Here is a 13,794-nt window from a genome sequence, read left to right as displayed (position 1 = left end):
CTCCCAGCCTGTCCTCATAGGAGCGGTGCTCCAGCCCTCTGATCATTTTTGTGGCCTTCCTCTGGACCTGCTCCAACAGGTCTATGTCTTTCCTGTGCTGAGGACTCCAAAGCTGGACGCAGGACTCCAAGTGGGGTCTCACCAGAGCGGAGTACAGGGGCAGAATCGCCTCCCTCCACCTGCTGGCCACGCTTCTTTTGATGCAGCCCAGGATATGGTTAGCTTTCTGGGCTGTGAGCGCACATTGTCGGCTCATGTCCAGTTTTTCATCCACCAGTGACCCCAAGTCCTTCTCCGCAGGGCTGCTCTCAATCCTTCATCTCCCAGCCTCTATCAACACCAGGGGTTGCTCCAACCCAGGTCCACGACCTTGCACTTACCCTTGTTGAACCTCATAAGGATCATATGGGCTCACTTCTCGAGCCTGTCCAGCTCCCTCTGGATCGCATCCCATCCCTCAGGCATGTCAACCGTATCACTCAGCTTGGTGTCTTCTGCAAACTTGCTCAGGCTGCACTCGATCCCACTGTCTATGTCACTGATGAAGATAATAAGCAGTTCTGGTCCCAATACAGACCCCTGAGGGACCCCACTCATCACTGATCTCCATCTGGACATTGAGCCGTTGATCACTACTCTCTGGATGCGACCATCCAACCAATTTCTCATCCACTGAACAGTCCACCCGTCAAAACCATATCTCTCCAATTTAGAGAGAAGGATGTTGTGGGGGACCGTGTCAAAAGCCTTACAGAACCAGATGCACCAGTCCTTTAATCATCTTTGTGGCCCTCTGTTGGACTTGCTCCAGTGTGTCCGTATCTTTCTTGCACTAAGGACCCAGAACTGGATGCAGTATTCTGAAGATGGCCCTACCAGTTCTGAGTAGAGGATCACATCCCTCGACTTGCTGGCAACACTCTTCCTAATGCAGCCCACGATATTGTTTGCCTTATTCACCACAAGGGTGTGTTGCTGGCTTGTGGCCAGCTTATTGTCCACCAGGATCCCAGGTCCTTCTCTGCAGAGCTACTTTCCAGCCAGCTGGTGGTCCCCAGCACGAACTGGTGCCTGAGGTTATTCCTCCCCAGATGCAGGACTTCGCATTTCCCCTTGTTGAACTTCATGAGATTCCTCTCTGCCCCATTCTCCAACCTGTCCAGGTCTCTCTGAATGGCAACACAACTATCTGGTGTATCAGTCACTCCACCCAGGACCATCTCTGGACTTGCTGAGGGTGCATTCTGTTCCATTTTCCATGCCATTAATGATGCTGTTGAACAGTATTGGCCCCACTATTGACAGACTAAGCACAACAGAAATCAGAGCTGCTACATCATCAAAATCAAGAAAACCCAGCAAGTCTCATTTTATGGTGTCAGGACTTCTATGCACAGACTGTATTAATTAATGAATTTCTCTTGTATTTTCTGGAATAGATACACAAACCTAACATGCCCAGTGACTCACTGCTGGTTGCCAAGGTGTCTGTTCTGCCTTTTCTTGAGATCAGTCCACAGAAGCCTGTGATGGCCACTGGTTCCTCTCACAAGAGGTCTTCCTGTAGCGCTCAGATCTTGCTCGTGCCAACATCAGCCAATATGCAAAAAATATAATCCACTGCAGTGACTGTTTCCAACCTTCTTACGCCAGGCTCCTAAAATAGCCTCTCTGGAGATATTGTCAATGCACTCAACCTGCCTATTCTCCAGAGGCTATTAATCATAGTAATCTTTGTTTCAAGGCATTTTGATTTTTTTTCTATTTAACTAATTCTGTACAATGAGAATGTTTCATTTAATAAACTTGGTATTATAGTTGCTTATTGGTAGTTGTATATTTTTCAAAAAAGAATAGCCTAGGGGATTTCATTTTTTTCCTTTGTTCTGAGACCAGGGATACTTGACCATGTAACCAATCATATTTGCTACAAGACATGAACAATTTGCCATACTGGTCTCAAATTTGTCTTTAGTGAATTTTAGCAAGTACTGTTTTTTCCCCAACCTTAATCAGGCTCCCTGAAAAAAAGAAAGTAAAATCGATTTGTATAGAATTCTAACTTTTTACTTATAGGTACAAATCTATGGCACTAGATGGAACAGTCATAATGCTGGCCTCTGCATGAAGCAGGTTATTTCAGCAGATAATTACACTGCATATTGCTGTAAACTGCTCCACCCTGGAATGTCAGAGAAGAAATACTGTAATTGGTATCTCTGTAACTTAATGGGAGGTTTCCTAAGAAGCTGCAGATGGCAGCAAGCATTACACGTACCCAGTAAGATCCTCTCATTTCTCTAGGACCCATGCAGTTGATGTCACTAGTGCTGCAGAAATCCTTAAAACTGTCCATGACATTGCAATAGGAGTTGGTAATAGCAGTTACTTTTTGCTGCAGAAACAGCAACAGAGCAACTTTCAATGACAGTTTCTTTGTCCAGCATACATAGACCTGAAAGCAATGAACTGGTCAGGGATGAACTGAAACTAGAAATCAAAAAGCACAGAGGGCATTGTGCCTCAGAGGGGCAACAGATGGAGATAACAATGTAGAGGTAGCAGAGCAGACACAAGTAACATGGTGGCTGCAGACGATAGCATAGATACAGAGGCAAAGGCCAAGAACCCCTTCATGAAATGCTGCCAGCACTTTCTCTGCTAACTGGAGAGAAATCCGCTCAAGTCCTTCACTGCTGCTTGGACTTACACTGACTGCAAACCAAGAATGGAGGGAGTGCTGGAAGGAAAAAGGGGAGAGGGGAAGTGGAGAGGAATCAAGGGAACATTTGACCACTGGATGTTTATGCCAGTGGTTGCAGAAGCTTCAACTCTTGCTCAAGATATTTCTGGGCTGGATGGTTCACATGGATATATTGTTGAATTTTGGCTACTGTGTTTTCTGAAAGTTGTCAGGGAATTCCTTCTTCCCTCCAAGATTTTCTTTCTTTTACGTGCAAAAGCAGTGCTTGCAAGCAGATAATTACTAAAATAATCAGTATATTTGTGAGCTACACTTCTAACTTTCAGATTGCATTCAGCTTATCTACATTAGTGTTGGTACAGTCCCTGTCCTTCCGCTTGCCTTCAGCTGTGCATTCCCACTTCCTCTCTTGTGCCGCACTGGCACTTACCTAATCTTCAGGGGAGCTGGATCGAAAAAATAACCTGGCTGAAAACTAAGCCAACTAAAAAATACTGAACAGCATCTGACAGTTGTTCACCAAAACTTGCTTCATGCTGGGGGTCAAACAAGCACTGGTGTTGGCCCAAAGGAAGCAGCAGAAATGCATGGCAAAGAAAATGGGCAGTACCTTGCAACACCCAAGGAGATAGGCTCATGCTGGAGTGAAATCATCCCCGATTCAGTATCACTGAGAAAGGAGCTGACAGATCAGGGGAAAGGTACCTCCAAAGCTATTCCCTCACTTTTACCTCATCAGCAGTGAAACCTGTCACTCATGAGCAGCTTTAGGATTACCAAAGAGATGTATCAAAGAGACTGGTACTACCTATTTTTCACTGGTACTACCTATTTTAGTCCCGAAAAGAAGGACAGTTACAGATACTCTGTTCCACCTCAAAGACCTTCCTAATGCTCCTCCCATAATTTTCATTGGTGGGAAACATGTTTTAAGCTACTAAAAGTCTTCATTACTTTAGCTTAAGTAACAGCCCTTCTAGATTCTGTTTCATGGTGATGTCTTTCCTACTTCACTGTTACTGCTATGCTTCTACCCCTGTACCCTGCAAGCTTAATAACTGCAGTTCCTACCCAAAAAGCAGAAAATAAAGGTTAGCTCTTAAATTGTTTTCACCTAATGCACTCAGTGTCAGTTTCAACAGCTATGTGCCTGCTTTTTAAAATGAGAAAAACAGGCATTTTTCAGTAAAATATTCTCTAATGTTAATTAAATTTAATTATATTTATATACATTCAGTTGTAAAAATACACTAACCTTTTCTTCTGAATCTTTCTGAAATCCACTCAATTTGATATCTAAATTCAAGAAAGTAAAAAAGTATTTAAATTGTACTATCACTGAATTTCACTTCTGACAGTTCTCATAATATAATAAAATGGCCTCACTTCCTGATTAAGGCTAAAGTTTCAAACATTCTTAAAAATTACTATAGTCATGTTCCCCAAGTGGAACTGACCATAAGGTTTCTAGTTAGACTCTGTTAGGGCTATTTTGTCACATCTTTTCACTGTGGTTTAGAGGCCTGTATTTCCAAAGATGAAATTGCCACCCATTCCACAGGATGAGACCTATCCCCTGCCCTCTGTAATTACAATGCCATTAGACAATACAGCTAAAACAATCCAATAATTTACTACCTCTGAAAAAGGCTGGTCCCACCCTCCCTGCTCCCACCACCGTGTTTCAACATTCATGTGACTCCCTGGGAATTTCCTAATCAGAAATAAAGTGAATGGTTTTCTATTGGTTTAGCAAAAATTAGCTCAAACAGGGAGACAGCAAAACAGATGGGGCAGTCCTGCACTGCTGGGAGCACAGAGGAACGGAAGTACAACTGAAGCAGCAGCAGGTGACAGGCAGATCTGGGGAATGACCAGTAGCACTTTTGTTTCTCCTTTCTTACAGATGTCTTTGATTCTTGGACATGTTCGCAGGAAGCATGTACAAACCCTCAGTGACTGTTACATCCATGCTTACCTTACACAGCCATATGGCACCTAAGTGCTATGTGGCCTGTAACTTTTGTCAGAAAATTCCACAGCAATGAAATAATTTTAAGCTGGAAATATACCACCGGCTTGGGAAAACAGTTATTTCTTCAAAGAATCCTAACAGAATACTTACGAAAACATAACTTATAGTCCAAGACAACTATGAAAACTAAACAATTGTTTTAAAGGCCACGTATAGTCAGATTCTAAATAAACCTACTTGGATATTAATCTTCAGCGTCTCAAATGATTTTGCCACAGCTAGAGCAACTTTCAGTTTTATACAAAATATAACATACCTACAGAATTATTTTGCTGTCCCTCTACTGCAGCATTTAGTGAAAAAACAGGCTTAGAAATATTTTCAGTAAATGATGGCCAGTTTATCCAACCCCTAGAATTAAATAATACAGTAAAAAGTTCTTATTCAGAAAGAATTGTAATCTGCTCAGCTTAAGAAAATTTCTACAGTACTTTTAGTTTATTTGTGCAGTTTTGTACTTACAATTATTTGTGGAAACAACCACAGTTATTTTAGAGGCGTACTTCTCTTTACAAGGACATGCAGTAACTAAAACTCCCAGATTTCCTAAGTGGAGCTAGCTATGTTTGTACATTCATTCTCTAAGTGAAAAAAATGTCCCTTCCTATTTTTTATTATTCCTTTCTGTATTTCTATTATAAATCCATATTCTATTGAAATTCTTCCCTAGCTTCTAAGAACAAAAGGTCTAATATTATTTATTACACATTCTTGTTTATTTGCCTAATGGCTTTCCCTGCATAGTTTACTGTCATTCCTGTTGCTTATGCCCTTATACTGTTAAATGTAGTATCATCAATAAAAACAAATACAGGTACATTTTGATCCATATTGGACACAGAATTACCTCTGACATAAATACAGATCCTTCACTAAGCAAACAAGAAAACTGCTTCACAATAGAACACTGAAAATAAAATAACATACAAATGGGGGTATAACAGCATTGTCAGTATGCCTGACTGCAGTTCCTGTGTGATGTATTATACTCACTGCAGTAGAGACTGAGACTGGTCAGATTCATATGCCTCTTCAGGTATCTGAACGGAAAAAAAATAATTAACAAGTTAGTAAACAAAGTACTTCATTATTTATTTTCTCAGCTTTACTACAAGCTTATCTTCTTCCTTCCGTAATTGAGTTGGGAAACAGAATTTTTAGATCCAATCTTTACATACATTACTAATAAAATACAAAAGCCTTTCCACTTAAATCTTTTTTTTTATTTGTGCTATTTGAGAAAAATGTTGAAAAATAAATCAAGACTATGAAAGACAACATTCACCCAGAAGGAAAACATACCTATGCAAGTAAGATATGATTGCTTTAAACTTCAGGTGTTTTATACATCAAAAGACCAAAACACAAAGTATTTTTATTTCAACTCCCAGTTTTAATCTTTTTTTGTAACAATTCCCTCCTTTAATTAAATAAGACAGGGTGCTGCTCCAGAGACTGTGGAGTTTAGTATACAACTCTCAATATCCCTGGAAAAGGCAGACTTAAGGAGCTTAGCTGATAAGAACAGCCTATCAGCAAGCTCTAAGTGGCAGGGCTGCCACATGCAGACACAGGGAAGGGCACATGGGTAAGGAGAGAGCTAATGCCAGAGCAGGAGCCAAATCCAAACTCTTTAGTAAAAGGAGCTTGGATACGCTTTTTGTGCCTCTGACTGTACTTAAGGGAGAGGTCTCCTCTAGTATGGAAAAAGGAGCCTTTATGTAAAGTCTAGAGGCAACCTAGGAATGATTAAGAAGGGCAAGTGAACTGCAGAACAGTTCTCTTCCGGATGAGCTGAAGACTGGGTTCTACTAGTGGACTACCAGCATACTGGCTGCAATTTTAAACAAATCATTGACATACAGTGGAGAACATTCACAGCACTAGGAAAACTCTGGGAAAGAACATCTTGGTGTGCACACCAAGTGATGACTTATTTGGCTTGTACAAGGTATTAGTAACACAGTAAGAACAACCATTTTAGCAATGACCTGAAAAGCAACAGGTGGAGATCACCCAGTAGAAAGGACTGCTAAAAGGCTCGCTGGAACAGAACAGATTCTTTAGAAACAGTTTGTGCAACAATTATTGACTGATGTAGTTCCAAAATGCGGCCATGGAATAGTTAGCAGAAAGTTCCTGACTTTGCTAAATACACCTTTTGTACGAATCAGCCTGCGTATTTACACGGAACATTATCCAGAGACCAAGGGAGGTCAGGAAGATAGCAGAACAACTACTAAACCTCTTTGACTGGCTAACATTGCTCAGATAGATGCATAAAACTCAGTGAACTACCGTTGTATCTCAGAAGAAGGAAAAGCTACTTTGTCTGCTAAAGAATTAGGTTCTTAGCAAAATCAGTGTATTGCTGATTGGTTGACAGGTCTTCTAAATCATAAAAGCTACACAAATAGCATTTGTGGCCACTGACTGCAAGTACTGGGAACAGCCTTTTGTCCTGTTCTCTTGCTTTTGGTAAGGCAATTCCTGCAAAACTCAACTAATTTTTCTCATTTGGCACTTATTTATACACGCAACTCTCTGAGCGGACTCTGGATGTGTTCCAAAAAAAGACTAATGCTTAAAAGCAAATGCCACCTAACCACCTCAGCTGCACTTCACCAAACGGGGCAAGAAAAAAAAGCCTGAAAAAGGTGAAAGCACAAACTTACAATCGAGAGGCCTGCCTGAACAAGCCATGGAATAAGGTGTTAATAGATAATGGAAACAACTTGACTTGTCAGTTGGAAAAACCTGAATCCTACAAAATCTGTCTATCTATCTACTGCATCTCTGGTGGAAGAAAAGTCTTACTTACAATCTCTTACTTGGTAAAATCAAATATAGGACTGCATATCCCCAGCCTTCCCCAGCCCCCCCTGAAGTACAAAGAAAGCCAAGACTCTTTGGAACAAGTGAAACAGATGTTCCACTTCCTGAAAATAATCACGGTGACTCTGGGCTGCACAACCCTCATAGTATTCAAGTAAGATCATTTCTGAGGACAAAGTAGAAGGAAAGCTTCGATGTAAGCATGTTTCATGTTGGCTCTCAGAGTGGTTGAAGAGCCACACTGGTGCAATCTACACATAAAAGTATCAAGGATGACAGGCCAATACCGTTCCTTACAGCATTCAATAAAGATCAAAACTTTATACTGTCCCCTTGCTATGCATAACCAAGCTGCCAGTGGCATGCTGTATAGGTCTCACACAAAAATAATAGTGAGAGTTACCCAAACTATTTGGTGACAAGTACTGGGTTTCTTTGCTTTTCTGACTTTTCCTTTTGTGGACAGGGGATTTTTCCTTAGACTTGGAAGAATGCCTTACTGGGATTGCAAACTGGCTACTCTGGTGAGAGCCATGAAGCCAAAGACTTAGGTTAGGCAGCAGATAGTCAGATCAGCTCCCAGAGGAAAGGGAGAGAGTAAATGGGCATTTCCCTCATTCCCTCTGTCCTTAGAAAACTGTGATAAACTTCAGTCAAGACAACGCTGGGACATGCAAGCAGCAAAATAAACTTATGGAGAAAAGCCTTTGAAATAACAGTACCTTTTTGATTTTTTTTCACTGTTTCCTGCACTGTCAGTTGAGACAAATTTATTTGCAATTCTGTAATGCTCTGTAAAAACATTCACTTCCGTAGAAGAAGTGTCTTTTTTCATTGTAGTTTTTGTCATCTAGGAAGCAGTTTAGTTCTTTTAAAAAAGCCTCTTACACTGGAATAAGGATACATACACAGTGGTCTTTGGACTGGTGAATCCACAGCACTAAAGACAGTGTAACAGTCACAGGTTTTAAAAATATCTCAGTTAAAGAGTAGAAACCTGTTTGTTTCCAATTGTTTCATGACTGTGTCATATACAGGTGGAAAGCTGATTGCTCAGCTGAACAGAAGTTTATAGGCTTGCTACCAACTGTGGCAAATATATTAAAAGGTAGACTAATTAGTAGATCAAGGAATGCAGAATTATCCATAGAGTAAAATAATTACTCCATCATCATGCAAGCAGACACACTATTCTGCGTTTCGGATTATTATCTCTTTCTTTTTTAAAGAAACAATTGTCCAATCGCTGGATCACAGCTAATCTCATAATGAGTAACCGAGGGTGTATCCTGGCATGATTAACCCAGATGGGCTCTGGGTTCAGAGGCTCCCTTCAGCTCCTGAACGGAATGTACTAAAAAGTCTGTGCTCCACAACTTCTTCATCTTTGTCATGGGCTTATTCCTCAAATTTGAAGGGTTATACCCTCATGAAATACCATGATACTTTGACACATTTCTGGAGAGAACATGTTACACATGCGACAACTGTCTTGCCATAAAATTCATTTCAGCTGCAAGCCACCAGGCTCTTTTGCACATAAAGAATGGGAGGCCGAGTGAGTTTATTAATAATTAATAGTTAGATATGTGTACCAGGAGACGTATCATTTCTATACCTACTGGATTTATCTGTTTTTCCTTCTGACTATATGTGTGATCATAACATTTCTGTATAAAACAGATTTCTGGAGAGGGAGCTCCTAGGAAAAAAAACACAACAGAAGAGAAATACAGCAATTAAAGGAAGTTTTGATTGCCTTAATTTCTACATAACTTTATATAACTCCATAAATTTCTGCATAACTCAGCAATTGAGCTATATGTCTCAAAGCTTCTGATAGACAACAGACTTAAGTGGTTAAACAGTCTATCTAATTAGATTTTGAAACTACAATACAGGAGTGGTCAGAAATTAATAAAACCAGCTGAGGGGGAAATTTATTGCACTTAGTGTTCTGGAACCCTCCCTGAGTTCGTATTGGAGATTAACTCTTCCTTCTTACTTTTTAAACTAACAACTGCAGTTTTGGTAAGCTGTCTGGTCCACTTGACTAAAAATATTTGTACTCCTATACGGAATACTTTCTTTAATGACTATGCAAAGGAAGAATTTTTCTCTGGAAAAAAAAAGAGAGAAACCCTTAAGGTTGGACCCTTAGGTTTCAAAACTAAAATGCGGTAAGTGACATTAATAAAATACCCATCAAATTCATCTTTACGTTATGTATCTCACCACCAAATTGCTACTATACAAGTATGCACAAATACATTAATAACTAAATACTAATTCCAACTTACTGAATATAAAATGCTGCAGGCAGAATGTTAAAAATTTCATAATCTATTACATTTACAGAGACAAAAAACCTCACCCAACCCTCAGACAAATCCCCACCCCACAAACTGAACAATGAGTCAAATAACCATGACTTAAACCATGTATGTTGAATGTTGCCAGGTTTTAATTCCAGTGGATAACCACTGGTAAGTTCAAAAAGGGATGATGCTTCTTTCCTCAGACAAAACTATTGAGCAACTATGAAAGCTTCAGCATCAGGAAATGCCAGCCATAGGAAAATTTTCTGCAGATTTCAATGGGCTGTAGATAAGATTTACATTAACTCAGAATAGGCTGATAAGAACCAATAGTCCACTCAAGTCTTGAAACTGGCAAAAAGACAAAAAAAAATCTGCCAGAACACTAAGAACACCTTGTGTCACTAAAGAATAGGCAGTCTCTGTATTGCTGGACTAAAACGTACAGGATGCAAGCCAAATGCCAAGGACGTACCAGTAAAACTATTGTGTAACTACAACGTGCCTGCTCACACAACATGCTCTAAGGGAGTTATTAGAGAAGATTTTAAGGCTTTAAATGAGCGTGCATGCATTTATGTTTAAAGTAATTTAATAATACATTTAAAATAATGCACTTAAATATCCCTACCCAAATTTTGTATGTTAAATTTAAAGAGAATGGATATATTAACAATATTAAAGGTTTTTTTAATATTATATGCAGCTATGTTACATATGAATATTATATGTATAGATTCCATTTATATGAATATTGTGTGTTTAGATTCCATTTATTTTATTCTGCTCAAACACAATGCACGTATTTAAATAAAAAGAATATCCCAATATATAGTTCAAACCCTTCCCAAGCCAGGCATTCTCAGTTATAGAACACAGGAAGAATGGAGAAATCAAGACCAAACCTATTTTTCGAATATTAAAAATGTGTTGAATATTTTTCTAAAATATGACCTAGAACTATGGATATAGTTCAGAGAACACATACAGTTCATAAGAATGAACTTCATGCAACACTTAAGTTTAAATAACACGGACTCAGGCAACAACCACAGCAACAGTTCATACAAATAACCAACACAGACTAAAAAGATTCTGTCCTACCTTCACTAATTCTTACTTCAGTTGTTAAAGCCATGTCCTTATTAAGAAAACACAACCTTTGCAAAATAAAAAAAAAAAAAATAGAAGGCCATTAAACAGTTGTATGCTCTGCTTTTCAGTCCTATAAACTCAAAGGGCAGCTGAAGGCAGGTGAGGGCACCCGTCTTAGCTTTTGCTGTTGGGACACGGCTAACCGCACACTGGGCGAGCACACCTCTAATGCTAACACCAACAGTAAAGGACCCCCAAACTGTGAGGATGTACCTGACACTCTGCAGAGAAAACCTTAGGTAGGGATGTACACCACCGCTTTACATACTTCCAAGCAATACTGGGCCACAAAGCCAGTGCAAAGAAGTGCAGCAGCTTGGTTGTTTCAACTCTTTGCCATGTCTTAAAACATACAACAGATGATGTCATGAAAATGGATATCTAGTTAAAGTTGTGAAGAAGTAACTTCAGCAGCAATCATATTTAATACAGTTTTCTTTATTTTCTCGGAGTTGGGTTCTGGCACATTTCACTTCCACTGACTAAAATGTTATTCAGGAGAGGGCTCCGGAGGCACAAACTGGGAGGCCCACAAGGTGTGTGTAGCACCAATGGGGCCATTTGCAGAGCTGAGAACTATGGAGTCTAAGGGCATACAAAACCGGTCTGAACGTAGGGGAAAAAAAAAAAGGATAAAAAAAAAGAAAAAAGCCCTAAAAATACACATAAATAATGAAATAATCGAGAACTGCTCTGCACTGCCGCTCCGCAATGCCAGATGCAGGAGGGGATGGTTCCTGTGGGCGGCGGGTGTTTCCCCGAGCTCACACCCAGAGCCGGGCAGGCCGGGGACAGCCGCCCGCCTCTCCACCGGGCGGCCCGGGAGCAGCCCCCTCAGCCCGCCGCCGCGGGCCCCTCGCGTCTCCCTGCGCCACAGCTGCCGCCGCGCTCGCACAGGAAGGCGCAGCTCAGAGCAGCACCGCGTTACCACCTCCTGTTGCGGAGCTCCTCTTCCTCCACATCACTCTCCGTCACAGAGCCCTCCACGACGGTCTCGCCGCTATCGCTGTCCCCGCCGCCGCCCCGCTCCCCCATGGCGCCACCGCTCCGCTCCGCTCCCTCGGGCGTCGCCGGCGGCCACCCCTCCCCCCAGCGTGCCGCGCGGCTCCTCTCAGCGGAGGCGGTGGCCGCCATGTTGGGGAGGCGTGAGGCCAGCGGCGCCTCCTTCCTCTTTGGCTGGCACCGGCCAGCCGTGGTGGGGGTTAGGGAGAGGCAGGGCGGGAGGAGAGAGACCGACCTCAGGAAGCGCAGCCCTTCGAGCACAGGTAGATTGGAGTGGCTGGCGGTGGAAGTTAAAGGCAGCTCTCCCTTCAGTGCCATTGGGATGAGTCTGCCTGAGCATGACCGGCCTCGGCCTGCTTTGGGACAGTGGTGGCATCCCCACACCGTTGACAGGGGTTTGTGCCTCCTTCCTACTGTTGGGCTCCCGGTTCTGGCCTTGTCACGCACATCATTCAGCAGAGCCACAAAGCGCTTAACGTACACCAACCTGCGTGTCATCTAAAATTGCTCCCTTTTCCGAATTTGTATACTTCCATGACCACATTTAAGCAGCTAATTGCCTCTGCTCTCCTGAGTACAAGGAATGGTTCGTGTGTTCAAGAGTAGGAACGTGTTTGAGATAACCAAATAATTGGTTGACAGTATTCTCACAGTATTTGCAGTAGCACTCTTGAACATAACCCAGCAATCATCTGTTAATCACAGCAAGGTTTTCCTCAGGCAGGCCCATTCTGCCTCAGCTTTGCCTTCCATCTCTGCAGCAGTGGGGACAGCGCTGCTCCCGTGGCCTCTGTCAGCGTGAAGCTGGGCTACGGGCAGGCCACCACGACAGCTACAGGCACAAAAACTTGATGGCAGCAAGTGGGATGCCATGTACTTTCACAGACTGCAAATTCCAAATCATTGTAGTGACTGCTGCTTCCAGTGAACTTGATAAAATTAGCATTCTTATTACTTGCCAAAAAATATTCATCACCCACTACTATGGAAGAAGTGTGGAAAACAGAGCAAGATACTAAAGGTCATCTTAAATTATGTATCAATTACACATAAGTGTTGCAACTGTGTACAAATTTCTATTTTGTTTTGACTTAGTCATATCCGTATGCAATTACAGCAATTGCCGTGCGTATTATCAAATGACTCCAGAAATCTCACTGATAATACTTTACTCTTTTCAGGTAATAAAGGTGAGATACTCAAGAAAACGTGACTGTTAAGAAAGAGGCTGGCAGGGAAGGTGGAAACACAGTAGTAAGTTCTTAGGATTTATAAGCATCACATTGAAGATGAGAATGAAAAATGAATTTACATGTTAAAAGACTGAGATAGCATGAATGATTTCGCCAATGACAACGACTTTGGGTGGATTTCTTAGGAAACCTTTTCATCAGCGTATCCTTTTTTGAGAATCACATTAATGCTTCACAGCACAGTAGCACGTGGAGCTACGAGAAGTTTTTCTAAATGGAACGGCATATGTAAGAAGCAGTTTTGGCAAAGCTGGACTGTAGATAATCTGCAGCAAAATCCTCGCAGATGACATTTTGTTTGTATTTAAACATGTTAGCCTGCAATTGCTCAGGCCCAGAAACACAAAATGGCCATGCAAAACCGGAGCGAGGTATCGCAACCACAAAGAGTGTGTCGCACCTGACTCGGTGCCTGAAGAGCAGGGAGCCTCCTGTGCTTCATGAGCCAAAAACAGTATTTCCTCTTTGGCCGAAAGCCACAAACGTACTGCA

The 13,794-nt window shown here is 41.6% G+C and overlaps 1 protein-coding gene across 1 annotated transcript in view; it reads right to left on the bottom strand.

Moving 5' to 3' along the window:
• The window catches only part of ANKRD31 (ankyrin repeat domain 31), a 71,606-nt gene extending 59,524 nt beyond the window's left edge, over window positions 1–12,082 (bottom strand). Inside the window, 7 exon segments of the mRNA XM_059833497.1 lie at window positions 3,960–4,000; window positions 4,996–5,090; window positions 5,733–5,779; window positions 9,197–9,276; window positions 10,997–11,060; window positions 11,062–11,218; window positions 11,976–12,082. Coding sequence (XP_059689480.1) covers window positions 3,960–4,000; window positions 4,996–5,090; window positions 5,733–5,779; window positions 9,197–9,276; window positions 10,997–11,060; window positions 11,062–11,218; window positions 11,976–12,082 — 591 coding nt within the window.
• Between the last annotated feature and the right edge of the window lie 1,712 nt (window positions 12,083–13,794).

Source organism: Gavia stellata, chromosome Z (assembly GCF_030936135.1).
Source record: "Gavia stellata isolate bGavSte3 chromosome Z, bGavSte3.hap2, whole genome shotgun sequence".
NCBI lineage: Eukaryota > Metazoa > Chordata > Aves > Gaviiformes > Gaviidae > Gavia > Gavia stellata.
Note: the sequence above shows the minus strand (reverse complement) of the source record. Positions and strands in the feature narration are given on the sequence as shown.